This window comes from Callithrix jacchus, chromosome 2 (assembly GCF_049354715.1).
Source record: "Callithrix jacchus isolate 240 chromosome 2, calJac240_pri, whole genome shotgun sequence".
NCBI classification, from domain to species: Eukaryota; Metazoa; Chordata; class Mammalia; order Primates; family Cebidae; genus Callithrix; species Callithrix jacchus.
In genome coordinates this window covers 75,951,645-75,974,033 of record NC_133503.1, presented here as the reverse complement: position 1 = coordinate 75,974,033, position 22,389 = coordinate 75,951,645, and the positions used below count along the sequence as shown (strand labels likewise).

Below are 22,389 nucleotides of genomic sequence, written 5' to 3'. Positions count from 1 at the left end.
AAAAGGGCTGATCCCTGAAGGAGCTGGAAAAGGCCATCCTGTCTATCCCTTTCTTACCAGGTGAAGCTATCCTTGAGAAAACCAAGTGGAGCTGCTTTTTTTTTTTTTTTTGAAACAGTCTCACTCTCCTGCACAGGCTGGAGTGCAGTAACACAATCTTGACTCACTGCAACCTCCACCTCCTGGGTTGAAGCGATTCTTCTGCCTCAGCCTCCCTTGTAGCTGGAATTACAGGTGTGCACCACCACTCCTGGTTAGTTTTTTGTATTTTAGTAAAGATGGGGTTTTACCATGTTGCCCAGCCTTGTCTCAAACTCCTAAGCTCAGACAATCCGCCTGCCTTGTCCTCCCAAAGTGTCAAGATGACAGGCGTGAGCCACCGCACTCAGCCCAAGGGGAGCTTCTGACAAGCAGGGCCTGTCAGGCATCCACATACAGAATATTCAGGGACCGATACTTCCCGAGCTTGACAGAGAATCAATGTGTCAGACTGACCTCTGCCCATTTTGTAGTTTTCTCATCATTTTCTCACTCAATCTTTCCTTTTCAAGGGCCCACACTCTTCCAGAGGGCTGCGCCTAGTGAGTGAATCACAGTCCATATGGTTTCTGGGACTGAGAATGTAGAAGATGTATCCATAGGGCTTTTGTTTCCTGAGCAACATAGTACTGCCATGATTCCATTCCCTAGATGATGCTGGTAATGCAGGCTGGCTTCTCTTGGCCAGCCTATCTACTGCTGGGTAATATTTATGCCCCATGGCCAGACCCTGAAGAGGGAGACAGGGAAAGCACATATCCAGACCTTCCATCCTCAGACATTCCTGTGACTTGGGCTTATCTGAAGGGGGCATTGTCATATGTCAGGGGTTCCCAAACTACGGTCTTCAGAAATACTGTTCTGGTCAAATATAGCCCTGCATAGAGATTGTGTGCATCAGCCAGGCAGAATCCTGAAGAGATGCAGAGGAAAGAATCCTGCTTCATGTAAGGTCAGTTTTCCTAACACATGTGCATGGACCTCTCTCATACTACACTGCAGGTCTGATATTCAGAACAAGTTACTGTTGGCTATTAAAATAGCAAACTACTCAAAATGGCAGGTAAATAGCCCCAAGCCCCTATCCCCAGTGTCCTCAAGCTACTCAAACTCTCCCTCAGATCTGCCCCCAGTCCAGTATCTACCTGAACTGTTCAATATGGCAACCACTGACCACATGTGACTATTTACATAGTTTATTAAATGAAATTAAAAGTTCAATTCCTCATTGCACTGGCTACGTCAAGCACTTAGTTGGCACAGGTGGCTAGTGCCAGTGCCTACTGTATTGACCAGAACAGAGAGAACATTTCCATCACTCTAGTAACTGGAACGGCAAGTGCTGCCCAGCACAGCAGCTGTGGGGACCTTTCTTGGGTTGGTGACTGTTCTGATTTGTCTGTGACTGTGTCATATCAACTTTTTGGAGCGGCATCTGCGTGTTAGCAGGACACATCACCTATGGCACATTCCCCTAAATCTAACACTCCTTAGGCCCCAGGAGCCCGGAATCCACCGACAGCCATGGCTGTAAAGTCAAGGACAGGTGACTATGTTTACAGGAGCATGTTCCTATGACATGGCTGTCCCCATCTTCTGCCATCGTCTATGTGAATATAAACAAAAGGATTTTTAAAGACGATGTCTCACTTTTGTTCCCCAGGCTGGAGTGGAGTGGCACAGTCTCAGCTCACTGCAACCTCCACTTCCCGGGTTCAAGTGATTCTCGTGCCTCAGCCTCCTGAGTAGCTGGGATTACAGGCACCTGCCATCAGGCTGGCTAATTTTTGTATTTTTAGTAGAGACAGAGTTTCACCAAGTTGGCCAGGCTGGTCTCAAACTGCTGACCTCAGGTGATCCTCCCACCTAAGCCTCCCAAAGTGCTGGGATTATAGGCGTGAGCTACCATGCCTGGCCAAATGAAAGGATTTTTTTTTTTTGAGACAGTTTTGCTCTTGTTGCCCAGGCTGGAGTGCAACAGCACAGTCTCAGCTCACTGCAACCTACACCTCCCGGGTTCAAGTGATTCTCGTGCCTCAGCCTCCCTACTAACAGGCACCCGTGACCATGCCCTGCCAATTTTCATATTTTTAGTAGAGAAGGGGCTTCACCATGTTGGCCAGGCTGGTCTTGAACTCCTGACCTCAGGTGATCCACCCATCTCGGCCTCCCAAAGTGTTGGGATTACAGGCGTGAGCCATCTCGCCAAGCCAAAAGGATTTTATAATAGATAATAGATGCATATCCCTGTTCACCCAAAAGTCAGGCTCAGGCGAGATGCCAATAATGAGTCCATCAGACTGTTTCCATAAAAAGTAAAATCATCTTCAAATTAAATTTCTCTCTAAATAAAAGGCCACACCCCAGTGAACAATTTACTTTTTATAAAAAGACAAATGTACATATTTACACATGTCCTTATGTGTTCACACATGACTTAATGGTTAGATGACATTTCCAATTTTAAGTCATACCAAGGCACTCACACTTCCCTCCCTGGGCCTGCTGAGGGCTGCTGGGGCTTGAGGGGGTGGTGGGCGCCGAGCAAGGCACTGTATAAATAAATGCAAAGGCCAAGAGCTTGGGGGAAACGTTAGTGTACATCTCTAATCAGAAATGTGGCAAAATCCACAAGAAAAAGTGCCAAGTTTTTTCCCAAGCCCCTTGGCCAAAGCAGGGAGCAGTGTGGAGCTCCTCTGAGGCTGAGGAACACCACCCCGAAGGACTCCACTTTCCTTCACATTTCACTGGCTTTGGAACAGTCCCCAGGGCTCAGCTGAAAAGGGGGTAGTTCTTTGGGAACGAGATTTACTTAGTGCAACTATCTCTTAGTGCAGAGCCAGCTCTGGGATTGGTGCTTTTCTGGGGTCACTGGTCTGTTCCCCTAGGGGCCAGCCAGTGACAGCAAGACCCTCTCCAGGCAGCTGGGCTCAGAGGAAAAGCCAGACACTGACTCCTGTCCAAGTCCCCGACCTGACATGCCAGTCTCAGAACCTCATCTTCCCAGGAGGCAGGGCCAGCTTTACTCCACAAGACAAACTCAAGACGCTGGCCGGCCAGGTCCTGAGAGGCCACTGACCCAAGGAGGGAGGCCACATCCCCACTTGGCAGTGAGTGGGATCACACTTGGCTGTTGAGGGACCCACAGAAGTCCAGCTTCTCTGCACCATATCCACCATGATGCCAGGACCTGCTTGCCTAGGGAAGTAAGAGGGGCCCAGGAGCCCTGCTACGGTGCACAGGGAATAGCCTGAATGGAGGGCAACCGGACTGGAGTAAACAGGCTGTCCAGCCAGGTGGTATCCATGTTCTTCAGATCTGTGAAGACGCGCTGTAGACTCAGCCCAATATCACCTAGAAGATGTGAAAAAGGTTGTATGAGGGCGAAGGATGGGGGCATAAGGTGTGCTTTCCCCTAGGCCACAGACAGAGCCTCTACTCTTCACACCACAGCAGCAAACATCCACTCAGCTTCATGCACACCTTAAGGCATGGGAACAGCAGTTAATTCACAATGTGTCAGCACCCCAATTGCTTTACCGCACTGCTCCCTGTCCCTGCCCCCAAGCCTTCCCCATCCCTACCTGGTTCTCCCTCCTATAAGAAGCCATAAGGATCCAGGGCCTTCTTACCCCCTGGGCTGTCAACTTCTGGCTCCTCCTTGCAGCTAAAGTCTCCATAGACAGAGGTGGGCTGGACTCCAGGTTCATTGAGTAGGTACCCCTTCCCATCCACGTTTGTCGGCTGCCACTCTGACTGCTCCAAGAGCTGGGGACAGAAGAGCAAGAAGCCATCAACTCCCTTCCAGTGCAGACTCATCCTGTGGCCCTGCCCTCAATGAGCCAGCTCCTCTCAGCCAGGATCACACCCTTGGCGATTTCACATTCTCAGATGGGATACAGACGTGCACTGCAGACAGGACAGGGCCCGGGAGGGAGGAGGAAGAAACGCATGTTGGCACCGGGCCTCAATTCATTTTCCCACCCCTCCCATGGCCACTCTCTGGCACAGTATCTTCACGACTTCCCTCTCAACTGTGTAAGGACATAGCAACAGGGAACGTGGCTTAAAACAAAGGTTATCATAACAAGTCAAGAAAAGATGACTAGAAAAGCTAGAGATAAGGAATTGTGCCCATGTCTCAATTTTCTGGGCCGATGGAAAAAGCTGGGGCACAATTTCTGCAAACTTTTTTTTTTTTTTGAGACAGTTTTGCTCTTGTTGCCCAGGCTGGAGTGCAATGGCATAATCAGCTTACTGCAACTCCACCTCCCAGGTTCAAGCGATTCTCCTGCCTCAGCCTCCCGAGTAGCTAAGATACAGGTGCATGCCACCAGGCCTGGCTAATTTTTGCACTTTTAGCAGACACAGTCTTTCACCATGTTAGTCAGACTGGTCTTGAACTCCTGACCTCAGGTGATCCACCTGCATCAGCCTCCCAAAGTGCTGGGATTACAAGCGTGAGCCACGGCACCCAGCTGCAAAAACTTTTTTATATTCACTTTTTTTTTTTTTGAGATGGAGTCTCATTCTTGTCACTCAGGCTAGAGTGCAATGGTGTGATCTTAGCTCACTGCAACCTCCACCTTAAGGTTCAAGCAATTCTCCTGCCTCAGCCTCTCGAATAGCTGGGATTACAGGCACCTGCCACTACGTCTGGATAACTTTTTTTTCTTTTTCTTTATTTCTAATACTGCATCCTGTAAATAATTTTTGTATTTTTAGTAGAGACGGGATTTCACCATGTTGGGCAGGCTGGTCTTGAACTCCTGACCTCCAGTGATCCACCCACCTCAGCCTCCCAAAGTGCTGGGATTACAGGCATGAGCCACCATGCCTGGCCTTTTATATTCACTTTTAAAAGTGAAGCAGAAAAAATACCTGGAGGATAATTTGCTAAATTTTTCTTTAAAGCCATCATATTACAGATCCTAAAGACTGATTATTGAAACCTGATGTGCATTTCCCAAACTGAAACCTGATGTGCATTTCCCGAACTAGCAGGGCTGGGGCATGTTGGGGCGGAGGATGCAGGCCAGGGACCCATCTCGGATAGTGCCTGACTCACAGAGCTGTCTGATGCCCCAAGGCTTGCTTCAGGATGGCCTGTTGGAAGCCAGGCCTCCCACCTGCCTTCCCTATCCATTGTAACTTTCCCATCAGTCAAGCCACATGAAGGTGGCACTTGTGGGATGATGTAAACAGCCAGGTGACAATAGCAGCTGCCCATATTCTGATTTGGAAGCTCCACTGGTTCTCTCTCCTCACTGAGAAACGGCCACTTCAACAGTGCCCAGACAGGAAGGAGCTTTACCTTCATGATGTCCTCAGGTAATTTCCCTTCCTCATCCTCATCTGTTGCAGCTGTGGATGGCGAAAGCAGAGACATTGGCTGATAGTCAGCCACACTCACTCTACAATTCTAGTTCCAGCCCACCAGATCCCCATGCCCTTTCTGTCTCTCTCTCTCTCTCTCTCTCTCTCTCTCTCTCTCACACACACACACACACACACCCCTACCTCCCAGTGGACCTGTCTGCCATGGAGATTCCCTGTCTCTCTCTCTCTCTCTCTCTCTCACACACACACACACACACACACACACACACACACATTCCAGATTCCAGAACAGGACACTGGTCTGGTGACTCAGCCTCTCAAACCCTGAAGCCCCGCCTCTTCCCACCCCCACCCCACTTCCTTCCTCACCCTCAGATGCTAGGCTGCAGAGGAGGAAGGAGAACCAGTACCCCAAAATGCAGCCCCTGGCCACCTTCCCGCCTCTCACCAGCCCCCACTGCACTGCAGCCCTCTCTGAACTGCCCTCCTAGTGTCCCCATTGCTTGCCTCCCCCCACAGGGGCTAAGAGTGGGCAATGCCCAGCTCAGTCAGCTCAGTGCCAGGTGGAGTTCTGAGCATCTTTTCTCCCTCAGGAAGTCCTGCCCAAGACCCAGACAGTCAAGCAGGCAGGCCAGGCCCCAGGAGCACCAACCTTCAGAAGTGGAGGGCATAGGTGACACCTGGAAGTTGTACAGATCACTGGTGCTGTCCGGCACAACTTCCACTGGGATGTGCCAGTCGGGGAGAGTGCTGCTGACACCACACGACGACAGTGCTAGGGGACAGCAGAAGCCATGGGTCAAGGCTGTGTCCTTTTTTAGTTTGCAAGACATCCAGTGCCCCCCACCCTGCAGCCTGCACTAACGGGCCACCATCTGCCAGCACCATGCCTCCAGGACCCAAGAGAAAGAGCTATCCCACTAATCTGTGGGGTCCCTTGCCAGACCTGGACCAGCTCACCTGGAGTCAGGGCCCGCTCCACCTCCAAGTCCTGCATGTAGCCCGGAGTTGTATAGCTGCTGTGGTCATCAGGCAGAGTGGAGCTGCTGAGTCCATCAGAGAAGGTATCAGGGCTGGAATCCCCACATAACTGTGGAGGGAAAAAGCAGCTTAGGCCCAGGCCCACCTTAGCATTTCTTCCACTGCTCACCCTGACCCACAGGTGACCAAAGGCCTGGCTGCTTAGGACCACACTCACCTTCCTCTTGACCTTGCTCTTATCTCGGCTGGACTTCGACTTTCTTTCTGTGGGGCAGATAGGCTGTCAGCCTTAGTACACACTCGCCAGCCCCAGTTGACCTTCTTCCACCCTCCTTCCCTGAGGGCTTCCCGAGGACCCAGAGTCTTTGGATACCTTTTCTCTGGTTCTTGTTGAGAGGTGGAAGCATCCGGTACACCCGCACAGCTGAACTACCCTTGTTCCTGCTCTGGTCCTTCACCTCCTCAATATCTGGCAGGGAGTTCATGGCACAGCGAAAGTTGGCCTTCCATGTTTTGGGGTCTGGCTCCTTTTCCCCTGCTTTGTATCGGCCTAGAGGGCAGGAGAAAAAAAGGGGATCGTCAGGGTCATGGGATCATCAGCTGCCCCTGGCCTGGAGGAAGAAGGCAAGGGTATCCCTGAGCTCTCATGCTACCAGAGAGCCACAGTGGTCAAACCAGCAGGTACTCCCGGTGACACTCCATGGGTCCTAGGCCCTGAGCCTTCTCAAATGCCCAGGCTTGGCTTAAACACATCCAGCAGGCCTCAGTGAAGGGCCTAACCAGAAGTACTAGAGTCCTCATATCCCAAAAGTATACTGTCTATGTCCCAGACCATGCCCAGTCTTCCTCCTTGGGCTGTCAGCAGCCAGAGGGTAGGGGCTGGGGTTTTACCTGATATTTCCAAACATGGGAGTGGGCACAGATCGGGTAGCAGAGAACAGTTACTAACAGGCGGTCTGACTGTTCTGAGATGGGCCTAGAGCTCCATCCCTCAAGGATAAATGAGGCCACCAACCACATAAGCCTTAGATCAAGGGCCTTGGGCAACATGATGGCAAAGGCAGGCCCCTTGGCTTACACCTGCTTTTCACAGAGGCTTTTGCAGGGAGAACTCTGATTTAGCCACAAACTCCCTGAAGCCACATACTTTCTAAGATCTTGGCTTTATAAATCCCTTTGAGAATCTGCTGAAATGATGGACTCTCTTCTCTGGAACCACAGGTCTGCCACCAGCTCCTCTTCCCAGTAATTCTGCATGCTGTCTCAGGGAACTCAGGCACCTCAGTGAAGAGCCTCTGTGTTAACGTTAGTGCCTCCCCTTGTCTCTACCCTGGCCTTCCTAGGCCTGAGTCCCAGGTACACACCTGTGTGAATGGCCCAGCTCCGGAACAAACAGGCATCCTTGTTGATGTCCCAGCCATGCTTGGCGGCATGCTTCCATGGGATCTGGAAAATCATCTCCTCCTGAACAACATACACATAAACACAAGGTTGTGTCAGCTCAGGGACCACAGACTTTGGGGCTGAATCTGAGACCCAGGCCTGCCCAGCCAGACAGGTATGAGAAAAGGCTGAGTTCCCCTTTTCCCCCTGACATCTGGCTTGGACTGACCTATCTTGAGACTGGCTTAAATAGACCAATCTGGATCTCTCAGGAGGTATTCCTAGTTCTGAGCTACAGTACTATTAGCTCAAAAAGAACTTCCTCTGCCTGTTACAGATGTGCTAGGACCCACAGAGGGCAACCTCCCCATGAAGCCCTAGTTTTGAAGCTCTGGGATGTTTCTCTCTGGCTTGTAAGCACCAACGTGGAAGAACTTCCATTAGAAAGGACTCCTCAGGACACCTGGGACCACAGGCTCTTACACAGGAGGTCCTGGTCATAACACTGAGGGAGCTCTGGGCTAGACTTGGATGATGAACACTGTGTGACCCTGGCATTGTCACTGTATCTCTTTGCCCCTCAGTTTTGTCTTCTCTGAAATGGGAAAACATATCCAACAAAATTTTGAGGATAAAAACCAGAGAATGTGTAGGGACACAGTGACAAATATGAAGTCTAAGGTCTTACTGTGATTATCACTGGTGACTAGCAGCATGGATTTCTGAGTCAGACTATTCAAATCTTGGCTTCAACACTTTTTGTGTGATCTTATGATCTACCTCTCAGTGTCTGTTTCCTTATCTGAAAATGACATTAATAGGATCTACCCCACAGGACTATTGCGAGGATTAAATGACACAATGTAAGTAACATACTTAGCGGCTGCCAGGCACACACTATAATAACTAGGCATTAGTTCTTATTATGAATACTATCATTGCTACTAAGTCTGTAGGGTCTATGTTGCCCCAAGTGCACCAGCTATAGGCTTCTTGGGCCAGAGTGACTGGTACAAGATTAATTCATTTGTTCTCTGCTAAGCCAGCCACGTTTCTGCCCAGCAGTGCCCACTTTGCAGTCTTCTGTATTTGATTGGAGCCCTGCAGGATGCTGTGTATGTTTGTAAGGGTTTCCCTCAGAGGAGATCAGAACTCCAGCTCTGCAGATGCTGGGAAAGTTGTGCTGCTGGAAACTGGAAGTGCCTTCAGGTGAGTGCCCTACCTCAGGAAGGGAAGAAGACAGGAGTCGTGTAAGTGAGGCCCAGGCTGGGCCTTGCATACTCCCTGCATGCAGGACCCACTGGGAAAAACATCTGCCTGTCCCCTTATCACTTCCCTTTTTGAGCTGCATCTGAAGCTTTGGTCCCTCCGGAAGTACATGGGTTAAAACAGTAGCAGGAAAACCCAAAGAGTTACACTCACTTTATTAATCCAGATGAGCCCCGGGATTTGGTTGGAATTAATCTGCATCTCTAGCCAGGGTCTCATGCGCATCCGAGTGATGGGCATGTTGGCTGTAAAGAGAAGACAGAAGGCTCCAGTCTGGAATCCGTTGAACAATACCTGGACACTGACCTGCCCCACCCGAGGTCACTTAGTTACCCTCCCTTTCCCTGAGCCAACTACTAGGTACCACACTCAGCGGGGAGGGTAGCTGCACTGGAATAAATCTGCTCTCCAAATTTTTTCAGCATCTTAGGCAAAAATGCTTCTGCCCCTTCCTTCAGCTCCTCCCAGCCAGTCTCTGGAGGAGACAAGGATGCAAATTGATGGCTTCAGAATTCATGTGCAGGAAGAGACAAAATGCACAGAAATCCTAATTCCAGAACTTTTTGCTCAAAACTCAAATCCTTTGGAAAGGGAAGGACTTCTTTTGCTTGGTGCCAAGAAGAAATTCCCTTGACTTGAGTGGTCACCAGTAGCTAGCAAACGGCTAGCCGTAACCCTGGACAGTCCCCTCCCGCCCCCGTGAATCCATTCTACGCCTTCCTGACAGCCTCAGCGACCGCAACGCTGAGGCCAGGACGCTAACCCTTCCGGCTCGGTTTCCCCTCCTTAGGAGAGGTGGCCCAAGGAACACCTGTGGCGCCTCTTCCTGCAATCTCCGTAGGTCACGACTCCCTCCAGCCACCTGGGCAGTAAGCCAGCCCTTGCCACCAGCACAGGGAGTCCAAAACCCTGGTGCCTGGGCGCGGAGCTGGGACAGCCGAAAGGTAGGAGCACTGGGCACCCACGCGTGGGCGGACACTGGGTCGCCTGCAAGGCGTGTGGATGCGCGGGACGAACGTAGCGGGCCACCTACAGGCCCCCGGCTGCTTCGCGCACGCAAATCTGCGAAAGCTGCCGGATGCCGGCAGCCTGGTCCGGTGGGCGGTCCACGCCGCGGCCCGCCCTCCCCGCGCCGCCGCTCGCAGCTCCTACGGCGCCCGCCGAAGCCCGCGCAGGGGCCCGGGCAACGCCGCGCGCCAGCGAGTCTCCAGCCTGGGGCTTTCGAGCCCCCACTTCCTGGTGCCCCGCGCGCCTTTTGTTCGACGCCGCCGATCCCCCGCGCCGCAAAGGCGGACTCACCTCTGCTGCAGGAGCGGCGGCGCTTGAGGGTCCCGGCGACGCGAGGGCTGCAGTGCCGCGCGACTCCGGGTGGAAGAGGGAAAAAGGAAGAGGCTGCTGGGGTCTCGAGGCCCTCGGGCACGGCCGGCGTGGACTGGGCACGGCTCCGGGTGGCCTCGGCTCGGTGGTGCTCGAGTGCACGTCCTGCCTAGAGGAAGGAGTGGCGCGCTCTGCCAGGGCAGCGGCGCCGCGGAACAGTCTAAACACTTAGCGGGATTCCCCAGCCCCGGCCGGCCCCGCCCCTGGACAGCCGCGCGGGCGCCCATTGGCCTGCTATGCGCCGTCATTTCGGAGAAATCAGGCTGTTGTAGAGCTAGCGGAGGAGAAGGGGAAGTACAGGGCGGCTGCTCCGCCCCACCCTCTCCGGCCCGGCGCCACCGCCCCGGGGCCACCGCGGGCCCGCCCCGCGTGCTCCCACTGCACCCCGCTTCTGCTCGCCCAGAGGAGGGCTGCCCTGGACAGCCCAACGCCCCCGGCCCCAGCCTCTCCCCTCACTCCGCCATCTCCCAGCGGGCTGGCTCCTTTTCACCCTCCTGGCTGGGCGGGGACGGGGGCCTATCTCCCGAAAGCAGGTGAGAGTATCGCCCGGGCACTTGCCGCCCTCTCCAGTGGGAACACCGGGCCGAATCTCCCGACTGGCAGTCTGGCTCCTCAAGCTCGCCAGTGGGGTATCAAAAGGGAGGGTTTCAGTCCTAGCACTACCCCTGTTTTTAGGGACGGCCCCCTCCCTCCAGGTCACTCACCTGCCCTGGGGAAGTTAAGGAGGCAGAAAGCCTACTGCCCCGTTTGCTGCCTGGGGCCGGGGACAAGGGGAAATCCAAACTTGACCGTTGCTGGTACAGCCCCCAAGGGACTCGGGACCTCAGGTTTTCAACCATAAAATAACAGTAGCCCTACCTTGATGGTTTGCGGTGATGGGAAGAGATTGTAAAGCACTATGTTCCACTCGGGCAACAGACGCTGAGCAGTTTTCAAGGTCGCTGTTCCAGGGTCTAATAGTGACCGGGATGACACCACGCCCCTTTTCGGTCTGCCTCCCTGGGACTCCCCCTGGCTGGCCTTAGGGAACCGGAGGAGGAGAAGGGGTTCAAAGAAGCCCAGAGTAGACGGCTGAGTGAGGGTGGGAGTAGGGTAGCTCCGATCCTTCCTAGCACTCATGCCTCCAGAGCTTTGCTATCGCCCTTGTATGGGAGTTCCTTAATGGAAGCATTGGTGTCATCTCTGGGTCCCCAGGGCTTGGCCCAGAGAGGTTCTGGGTCGCAAGAAGGAATTCGCTCAGGGCTGGTCAACGCCGAGAGTCTAGTCAAAGGGTTGGGGAGCCCAGGTCCCATGCTCCTTGGTAAGGGCCCCTACTTAACTCTTGCTCATAAGTAGTCCCCCGTGTCCCCCCCCCCCCCCCACCCAGCGCCACAACTTATAGTCCTAGAGACTTGGCTGGGTGTACATTTTCCATCCGAAACTCTGGCCCGGGAGGCTCCTTCCTTTGTCTCCCTAAAGCTGCACACTCAGAAGGAAGTTTCTCTCCCAGGCATGTCATTTCCAGCTCTCTCCCCAGGGCAGCACCCCATTTTGCAGGCTATGGACACATTGATGCAAAATTCGACCTGTCAGTCACTCTATTACCTCCCTCCTATAGAGGAAATGCATGAGTTAATCCCATTCTAGTGCATTGGAATCTGAGTGCTGTGACCAATGCCAAACCTGGTTCCCAGGATACCAGCAGGAATGAGCAGAACTGTCTCCCAGATGGGGTGGGGCAGGAGCTAGGAGAGGAAAGGAGGTAGGAGGAACAGGAAAGAACCTAGCTGAGCGTTAAGCAAAATGGAGGGCACTGACACTCTGGAATGGAAAGATAGGGTTTGGGGTACTTTAAGGGATAAATGGGAGTGGGGACTTGCTGCAGGGACCAAGACCTTCTGAGCAAGAATAAGAGAAAACAAGTGACTCCTGAGTTGTGGAATCCTTTCTTGGTACAGCAAATAGATGCTTGTCCTGCCCCTGAGAACCTGAAAAACCCACTGGACAATTCAGGATGAGATTAGGGAAAGGAAGTTTGCATCCTTGGGGCCTGATAAGTTGACCACAGTGACCCTGTAGAGGCAACAGGAGACTGTAAAAAGTGCTTTAAAACAAAAACTTAATTTTAATTCACAGATACAGGTATCAATATACGTGTATATGTAGACATAACGAGCATCTTTCCATGTCATGAAATGTACTTATGCAATATCATTTGTAATAGGTGTATATTATTCTTTCATAAGGATAAATGAAAATTTACCCAATTATCCCCTATTGTAGGACAGTTAGGTTATTTCCATTTTTTCATAATACAAGCAACACTATTAGCTAAATCTTTATGCACATCAGTAACTTTTTGCTTAGGAGAAATTCCCCAGTCAGGATTTACCAATGAAACTGCCATTTACATTTACATCTTTGACCTTTTTTTTTTAACCTTAGGGATTCTTATTTTATTTTGAAGCCTATAAGAATCTGCTTAGTATGACTAGGTGTTCTATACTCCAAATCAGAGAAATAAAGCTAAGTCATGTTTAAGTACCAATATTTTTACTGTAATGGCTTTTGATGAATCTCATTTTAAGATGTATCACATTCTCAGATATCCTCAGCAGAACATGAAGGCTCCTGTAGGCTCTGAGTAATTCGGAGCCAGCCCTTTTCTTTCCTGCCTGGTCTTCTGGGTCTTCCTTCCCTGCATCAGGTTGTGATTTCACAGTCCAGGACCAGACTATTGCCCCAAACGCCGCTTGGGCTTCCCTCCCTATCAGTCCTGCCCAGGAAGATTGGGAAGATGGTGCCTCTGCACTAGAATGATCTCCCTAACTCTAATGATCCCCTTAACACTCGGGTCCACCCAGGAGCCTTCTGAGCTCCCCTACCTTCAGCCCCACATTCAAATCTCTGCTCAGTCTGGACCTGGGGTCCCATTCCAACCTTCTCTCCCAGACAGCTTCCCTACCCTTGTCAGTAGGGAAGATGAAACTCAAGGGAGGTGAAAAGAGAACATAGGATTTGAGTCTGAAAGCCTGGGTTCTTGTGCTTTTTCCACTTGCTGTGTGATCTTAGCAAGTTACTGTCCCTCTCTGGGCCTCAGTTTACTCATCTGTTAAACAGAGATAATCTCTCTCCATCTCTCCTAATTATAAAATTAGACTATCAAAATTATTTCTAAACTGTATGACACTAGTCAAATGAAACATATGAACAGGAATGTATCAACCTTTCACTGCATTTCCATTCTCTGAACACAATCTGTGTCTGTCTCCTCATCCCTGTCTTCTCAGGATACTTGGCAACACTCACCCTCTCTGAATCTCCCTCTTTCTTTCCCACCCCACCTCTTCAATCTCTGTGTCTTTTTTAAGGCCCAGAGCAAATGCCTGATCTCTTCAAAGTGCCCAAAAAGCAACCAACCGGAAGTCCTTTCTTTTCCCTCCTTGGATCCTTTTGGTCCTTAACATTCGTATGTTGCCTTTTCACCACTGGTCACTTACTAGGTGGTGGGAACAAAATCTGGGGAACATCCTTTACATTTTTTTCTGTGAGAAACAAATTCTGCATTTTTTTCTGTGAGAAATCTGAGCAGGTTCCTCATGCCCAGCAGCTGAAGTGAGCTAGGGGTTGGCTGAGGGTAGCCAGCACCCTGCCCTGGTGCAAGGTCTTCTTCACAGGATACCTCTCATCCAACCTTCACTCGATGAGGGTCAATTCACTGCGCAGCCTCTCTGTTTTGGGGCCTGGAATTTTCTGGGCACTCAGAAAATCGTAGTTAAGTTGATGTGTGACCCCTCTTCCTCCAGAGTTTAATGTTTCTTCTATCTAAGATTATGAATTCTGTCTGATACAGAAATTTCTTGGCAACCTGTGGTCAAATCGTCTGCTGATAGAAATGAGTGTGTGAGAGCTGGGGTACAGATGCCAGTGAGATTTAAACTAGGTTCTTTTTCTTTTCTTTCTTCCTTTCTTTTTTTTTTTTGAGATGGAGTCTCACTCTTGTTGCCCAGGCTGGAGTGCAGTGGTGCAATTTCAGCTCAACCTCTGCCTCCCAGATTCAAGTGATTCTCCTGCCTCAGCCTCTCAGGTAGCCGGGAATACAGGCACACGCCACAACACCTGGCTAATTTTTGTATTTTTAGTAGAGGCGGGGTTTCACCATGTTGGCCAGGCTGGTCGCAAACTCCTGACCTCAAGTAATCTGCCTGGCCTTGGCCTCCCAAAGTGGCAAGATTACAGATGTGAATCACTGCGCCTGGCCTGACTGGGTTTTTTTTTTTCTCTCTCTCTCTTTCTTTCTTTCTTTTTTTTTTTTTTTTTGAGATGATTTCTCACTCTGTCACCCAGGCTGGAGTGTAGTGGTATGATCTCAGCTCACTGCAACCTCCACCTCCCAGGTTCAGCAATTATCCTGCCTCAGCCTCCCGAGTAACTGGGATTACAGGCGCCCCCACCATGCCCAGCTAATTTTTGTATTTTTAGTAGAGATGGGGTTTCACCATGTTAGCCGGCCTGGTCTCAAACTCCTGACCTCAGGTGATCCACCATTTTGGTCTCCCAAAGTGCTGGGATTATAGGTGTGAGCCACCATGCCAGACCTGAACAAGGTTTTTGATTGGGAGACCTGCTACCTGTGCAGCTTGCTACCCAGAGAGGGGGCCACAGTCCCCAAAGTAGAAAACCCCCCAGCATGCCATCCAGTTTTCCAGGTCCAGAAGTAGTAGGGCTCTCTGAAATGCTCAAAGCCTTTTATCTCTATTTTCACAGAAAGCTGGGAGGCAGGCAGTCCTAAACTGTGAATTGCAGAACACAAGCAAGGCATAAAAGCATCCAAAAGCTTGCAGATAGAATCCAAGAGTCATCACCCTGCCTGCAAGGAGCCTAATTGGAGAGAAAGAAAGTCTCTTAATTCATTCAAAACATATGAATTGCAGGCAGGCCTGCTTTTCCGTCAACCCAGGTTTGGCCCTGGAGATACACTGGGGCACCAGACCAGACCATGCTTTGGCAAAAATGCTGTATGACACAGCAGAATAAACGTTGCACTGTTAAAAAATTCCTAAATGCAGAATAGGAGGCTGAAACTGGCTGGAAAATCACTAGGGGGTCCTGATAGAATAATGGGCCAAGGAATTGCTCCAGTGCTCAGGGCTGTTCCGGAACCCCTTGAGAGGGGGGCGGGGTGACAGTGTGGGCTGCCGCTGATGGCCGCTGCGGAGCTTCATTTCTTATAAACACCGCGTTGGGAGGAAAGAGAACTCAGCTCCGCGTCAGTCCCATGGGGCCCCGAGGCCGGGGGAGGCTCCCGGCCCAGGCCCAGCAGCCGCGACCTGGAGCGGGGCTTGATGGGATCAGCACCCTCCTCCCCCGCGCCAGTGGGTGCTGCAGAACGGCCCACGCCCACTGCCGTTCGCCTGAGGAGCCCCTGGCAGGCTTGTTGATCTTTGTGGGGGCTGCAGCACCTTCACTTCGTCATGATGTGTAGGCCTTCGCTCCCAGGTGACCCACACTCCACAGCCCCAGCCAGAACTTGGTGGGGTGCGGGGGGTGTTTGACGGGGAGGGGGTACAGTTCTTTCGGGCCAACTTCCACATTCCTGCTCCGCCCCGGCGGGGGGTGAATCGGGGTGAGCAGCCGGCTCCAGGCTGGCCGGCTTCCTGGAAAGGGAGGGCCAGCGGGAGAACTGCAAAGCCTCCCAGCCCGGGTGGCTGCCCTCCTCCTCCCTACTCATTCCTCCCCACCCCCACCCCCAGCAAGCTGGCAGACCCGCCCATGCCAGGCGGCTCACCTGCCCGCGGCCAGGGCACTTCCTCCTTCCCCGCCCAGCCTCCCGCTGCAGGCCAAGGTTTTGCAGCCGGGTCAGTAAGTACAGGCTGTGTGACCTCGGGCAAGTTGCTAAACTTCTCTGTGCCCATTATTTCCTCAGGCGAGATGCAGCTAGCAACAATTGGGGTGCAGAGCTTCCCGCGAACACCTCTGTGCTTCCCTCTTCCCTGCTCTCCCACCTTCCCTTTCTGCTCGGTTTGGCAGGGACTCGGGAGCGCACAGATGGGGCGCCCGCCAGTGAAGTGCCGCAGAGGAAGGCCGCGCGGCGCCCCTCGCCCGGGCGCTGCCATCAGATGCAGCTTGAGATTTGGGTTAGACCCGCGGCTTTCCGGTTGGAGGAGCGGGTGATGCTGAGCTGCTGGACGGATGCTGCCCGCCGGGGGTCGGCGCGGAGGCACTCTTATGGCTCCTACCTCCGCCCGGGCCTTGCAGCTGGCGGTGGGGCGGGGCGCAGGGGCCGGGGCGAGGAGAACTTGGGTCCGGCCACCCAGTGAGGGTCAGCCCCAGCTCCAGGCTCCGCGGGGCCGCGCTGGAGGGGCGGAGCCTGGGTTTCGGTTTCTTGCAAACGCAGCGGCACAGGGAAATCGAGGAGTTTCCGGGAACCGAGCCGGTAGCGCTGAGGTCTGAGCAGCGGCGGGGGCCAGGGAACGGGCGGGCGTCCAGTGTTACCGGTCAGTGGCCAGCTGGAAGTTCCAGCGGGAGCCGGGAAAAACCGGCCCCGGAAAAGCCCCACCTGAATGCACCTGCCCCTAGCCCTCTCCGGACGGTGTTCACGACGAGGGTGGGGGTGTGAAGGTCGTGAGCAAGCAGGTGGGATCTGAGGAATTGGGATATCCCCTCAAATGGCTGAGGTCCCCAGCTGTCTCCCCACTGTCACATCCTATCTTATTGTCCTTATTTGATGAGGTCTCTTTACTGAGATAATCTCAGTAGTGTTCTCTTTTGCTAATTTGTTGGAGGATTTCCCCCAACACGACTTGGAGCCCTTGAGAGTGGGCCTAGAACCGGATAACCTCCACAAGGGGCTTGTGACTGTTTACTAAGTGAGGGAAGGAGTAGGATGAGTTTGAGGCATCTGTGGGGGCCATGTGCCTTCTGACTTGCTCCCACAGGACCCCTAGCCCAGTCAGGTCCTGCCATGTCCCCAGTTGAAGGAAGCCCCACTCTGCAGGAGAGGCCTTGGCTTTTGTGGGAGGGGCTTCCCTTGTGGTTCCTTGAGAACTGCCTTCCAGCTAGGGTGGCTGGGCAGAAAGCGGACTGTAGTCATCACAGAGGAATGCTGGCCGTGGGGTCAGCCACTTCCTTCCCTCCTCAGGGCTTGGAGCTCAGGCCAGGGATGATGGTGGGTTGACCCTGGATCTGAGCCAAGAAGGCTGGGAGTTTGGGCTATGGAGGGAGAGTCCAGTATCCTCCCTGATCTCTGCAGCCCACAGCAGTACCAGCAGTCAAGGTGGACAGTGTCACCTGCAAGCCCATGTTTTCTAAATGCATGCCTTTGAGACCACAAGTCTATGGTAAGGATCTCTTTCCTTATGGCCCCGAGACCTTGGCTCTTGGAAAGACGTAAGTCAGACCAAGTGGAGCTCCCTCAGTCCAGAAGACCTGGGGCTGGGGCAGGTAGCAGTAGTGGCCATTCTGGAAGCAGCCAGCTAGCCAGTGGAAGGAGAGGCAGAAAGACCTCCCTAGCCTCCCTATACAGACCAATATTGACTTTCACCACCCCAGGCTTAGGATCAGAGAAGCTGGACTGGGAGAGGGCCAGGGAAAGTCCAAATACTGAAAGAGTGAAGCTTGTACTATGAGTGCCTGGCAATCCTGGTGACTCAGCCTGGGAATCCCAACTCTAAGGGCAGCCCTGGAAATGAGGCTCAGGACAGCAAATGAATGCCACTGAGGGGCCCAGCAACCACAGCAGCTTTTAGTGGGGCCCCAGATCAAATAGGTTGTTGTCCCTTCTTTCTCCTGTGGCCCAGGGCGAGACCCATGATGCTGGTCCTCTGCCCAGTCCAAATAGTATTTTTGATCCAAAGAACCCAACCCTAATCCTAGCCCATAAATTTGACCTGGGAGAGGACCTGGTCCTCAGAATGTCTGTGTTGGGCTCCATTTAATGTTACGTCTTAGAAATGGTAGATATAGCTGAAGCTAATAAATACCCACAGGAATGTGTCTTTGTGGTTTGGACTCAGCAAATGCTGGAGTTATTGGTATGTTTATGGAAGGAAAGCAGGGCAGAGGTGGGAGAACAGGTGTCCCTGTGGGTGCTTGGCCCTGTTCACTGCTGTAGCCTCAGGAGCTAGCCTTGGCTGAACAGAGAGCAGGTGTCCCATGAACCAGTATGGCATGGTTGGATGGATGGATGGATGGACAGACAGATGGATAGATGGGAGGATGGACAGTGGATTCAGATGGTCTCAGCAGCATGCATATTTTCCCCAAGATGGTCTTAGCAATAAGACAATTTCCACAGAAACTGGTGGGTGGTCCAGAGGGAGGGAAGAAAGGACGTGGCTTCTCCAAACAGCACTGTGGTTGTTTCTGCCAGGTTCTATCCTTCCAAGGGGACCTCTTTCCCTTTCCCATAGCCCTGTTGACATGTGTGGCCCCTTACAGTCTTCCCACTGGAAGCCTAGTGGCAAGAGCCACCCAGACACAGAACAGGGGAAAGGGGCTGTTAATATCAGGCAGTTGTTCTCTTCCTCACCTGAAAGATAGGTCCACAAAGAGACTCAATTTACATAGGACCTCAGTCAGATGTGAGAGATTTCAGTTTTTTCTCTGCATGATTAAGTCCTCAAGAAAGCATCTGTTGACCAACTGACTGGCCACAGGGGATAGAGAGAGGGAGACCTAGTTGAGAGCAGAGTTAGATGATTGGAAAGAGGAGCGAAGAGTCAGCAGAGACCCACCTGCCTGGATGGTGTGGGAGAAAGCAGGACTCTGCCCTCCACCTTGACAGGTGACAAACCACAGTGGAGGTGTCACCATATCAGATAGCCAGCGTGAAGTGCTGCACGTGGAGTGTTTAAAGGTCTGGGTGCATAACTGGGGACAAAATGGACAAGGGTATGCTGGGGACTTTGAGCCAGGTGGCCTCTGGTGACTAGTCACCTCCAGGAAGCAAAAGCCATTCTTCCTTTCTTGAGAACCCTCATGAATATTGGGGAGGGCTTCCTACAGCCTCATGGGCTGGGGCATGACTGTGTTATGCTTTGCTTTTGGTGGAGGAAGTGACTCCAGAAGGCTAAAGACTTAGAGACAGCTGATGGTCATGGAATGTTTCTCAGCCTAGGGTCTACGCTGGCCCTGTGAGGGGACTTAGAAGTAAGCACCATGGTCTCCACTACGAACCTGCATGTGTGCTCTCCAAGGGCAGAGGATGCTCAGAGACGCCCCTGTACCCTCACTCTGGCACCCAGCACATTGCTCTCAGGCAGTAGGCGCTTCATAAGTGTGCTCCGATTACAGAGTGACAGACGTGTGTCATACCTTGAGTATGAGGCAAAGAGGCAGAGATACTGGGAGTATGGAGACTGAGCAAGTTATCTCAGTCATGTTCATAGATGGTTACTCTGAGGAGGAGACTGTTCAGCAAAGCCTCAAAAGTCAAAGGTTAACAGGCTACTAATAGGGAAGGGCATTCCAGAATGTAAAACTGGCCCAAGAAAAGACTTGGCGGCTCAAAAGTGCAGAACAGATCTCACTTTTGGTGTGGCCTGGAGTAGCTGCCCCAGAAGCTGAGGCTGGACCAGCCAGTAGGGGCCACGCTCTGAAGAGCCTGGGTGCTGTGCTCAGGCGTGGACTCTATCCCGGTAGACAGAGGCGCCTCAGGGCAGGACTGATGGTGCTTCCCTTTCTGGAGCCAAGGCCCAGACCAGGGTCTGTCATCAGATGTCTGCTGAATTAAATTCTAGGGCAGGTCTTGTGAGGGCCACTAAGGCCTGACCTATGCTTTAGAAAACTTTCTGTGGCTGCTACAGAAGATAACACCCGTGGCACACCAGGACAGGAGATAGTCTCCCAAAGGTACAACATATAAGGAGGTGAGATAGTCTCCCAAAGGTACAACATATAAGGAGGCACTTGCTCCCAAGGGCCAACTCTATACTTGCATGAGCCCGACGGTGAGTGCCTCCTTAAAGGTTTTGCCTTAAGCACCTGGCCTGCCTGCCTGCGTGCCCTACCCTATCCGGTCCTTTCTGCACACTGGAGGTTGGGAGGTAGACAAGAGGCAGCTCAAGTGATCTGGGCATTTTAAGGCTGTGGCCACAGGGGATAGAGAGAGGTGGGCCTAGTTGAAAGCAGAATCAGATGACGGAATTTGCCAGGACATGAGACTAGCTGGAGCAGGACTCTTCTCAGGCCCTTCCCAGGTGCCCCATTCTGGGAGAAGTATAGGAGACCCCTGACTCTACCTAGGAGTCTGCATGTCCACAGCCAGGGCCAAAACAAGACCTTGGGTCTTAGCTTTTGTCCTAGGTTATGAGTCTAGGGAGCTAAGGACACTGAGCTAAAGATAGTAGGGCAGCAGGTGAAAAGCCACAGGCTGCCCCAGGAAGGCCCAGGTCACTGGAGACCACACATAGAATCCAAAACCATGTCCTAAGACTGCTCAGCCTTGCCCTTTGGACACTGGATGCCTGGACACAGCAGGCAGGGAGGAGGTGATAAGGGTGCCTCCACTGCTGGATGGGGTGTGTCCATCAGTCCATTGTCCTCCTGCTCTTTGTCCAGCAAAACCAGGTTCCACCCCCTAGGTGTCCCCCAGGGGATTAGCAGATTGGTTCCCTAAGCTCAGACCTTTGGAAGCTCTGACCCTATGGCAACAGCACCCCCTGCTGGCTAATATGGGAAACCAACCCCTTTCCCTCCTCTTGCAGGTGGAAGCTTAGGGGTCTTGGAGAAAGAGCCAGGTGCAGGCACAATGCTGCGGGAAACGGTGGGTCAGGATTTCAGGATGGACTTTGGCTACAGCAGATAGGCAGGTGCCACCTGGTAAACAGAGCACCTGTTTCCTGATCAGTAGCCTTTGACCAGATGCCAGAGAGGCCAGGACCCAAGCAAAGGCAGAGATGGGGGTTTCTAAGATGACTGCTGAGCGAGGCTGGCTCTCATGGGAGTCCCTGCCTTCTCCCATGGCATCATGACCCAGGAAGGCCTGCATCCTCTGCTGAGCACTGTTCTCAGGTGGGCGCAGGAACTCCCTTAGATTCCCCCTGAACGAACCTCCTGGCCCCACAGAGGATTTGGCCTGAGTTTGAGGGCTCAGAGCTAAGCCTGAGAAAGGGTGGTGCCCCAGGCACCCTAAAAAAGAGGACGTGGCCCAAGAGTTACCCCCACAACTATCCAAGGCTAGGAATGGAGGCAGGGACACGTCAGCAGAACAAAATCCAAGAGCATTCCTGAGCACCGGCCTGGCTCTTCAGATGCAAACCTGGTTAGACGCACTCTTCTCCTGAGCTCCAGACTGGTGGCTCAGGCACAAGGATCACCTCTGAGTGCTGGAGAAGGTGCCCGTGGATAGTGGACAGAGGAGCAAGAGTACCCAGTCACCTGGACCCTTCATCTGTGAGCCAGGAAGTCCAAGCAGACACAGCCACAAGCAGGACCATGCCCTGGGCAGCCACTTTCCAGAAAAGTTTCTGCTGCAAAACAGAGAGGGCGGCCTTCCCTGCCAAGCCTTGCCCTGCATGACCCTGGCTCCTGGAGTCCCCACCTCTGAAAAGAAGCCAGTGCTGGGCCAGGCACAGTGGCTCATGCCTGTAATCCCAGCACTTTGGGAGGCCAGGGCAGGTGGATCAAACAAGGTCAGGAGTTGAAAACCATCCTGGTCAACATGCTGAAACCCCATCGCTACTAAAAATACAAAAATTAGCTGGGCGTAGTGGTAGGCACCTATAATCCCAGCTACTGGGGAGGCTGAGGCAGGAGAATTGCTTGAACCTAGGAGGCAGAGGTTGCAGTGAGCTGAGATCACACCATTTTACTCCAGCCTGGGCGACAGAGCAAGACTCCGTCTCCAAAAGAAAAAAAAAGCCAGTGCTTCTAGGAGTTTGCTTACATCGTGGCTCTTGATTACAGATTCAGACTGGGTCCTCGCCCTACCCCAATGAAACTTCTCTCCCAGGCCAACAGTGTGGATGGGTGCTATTCTCCATAGGACTCAGTGCAGGCCTGGTGCTCAGAAGAGCTGCT

At 52.6% G+C, this 22,389-nt stretch overlaps 1 protein-coding gene across 1 annotated transcript; it reads right to left on the bottom strand.

Annotated features, from left to right (window-relative positions):
* Positions 1-2,406: 2,406 nt before the first annotated feature.
* On the bottom strand, positions 2,407-11,316 carry IRF1 (interferon regulatory factor 1). Its single transcript, XM_002744608.7, has 11 exons — positions 11,248-11,316; positions 10,312-10,520; positions 9,166-9,257; positions 7,725-7,824; positions 6,734-6,910; positions 6,578-6,624; positions 6,340-6,469; positions 6,032-6,154; positions 5,354-5,403; positions 3,672-3,807; positions 2,407-3,393 (listed from the first exon to the last, which is right to left on the bottom strand). Exons 3-11 carry the CDS (start codon positions 9,250-9,252, stop codon positions 3,269-3,271), a joined length of 975 nt encoding a protein of 324 aa, XP_002744654.1. The 5' UTR covers positions 9,253-9,257; positions 10,312-10,520; positions 11,248-11,316; the 3' UTR covers positions 2,407-3,268.
* Between the last annotated feature and the right edge of the window lie 11,073 nt (positions 11,317-22,389).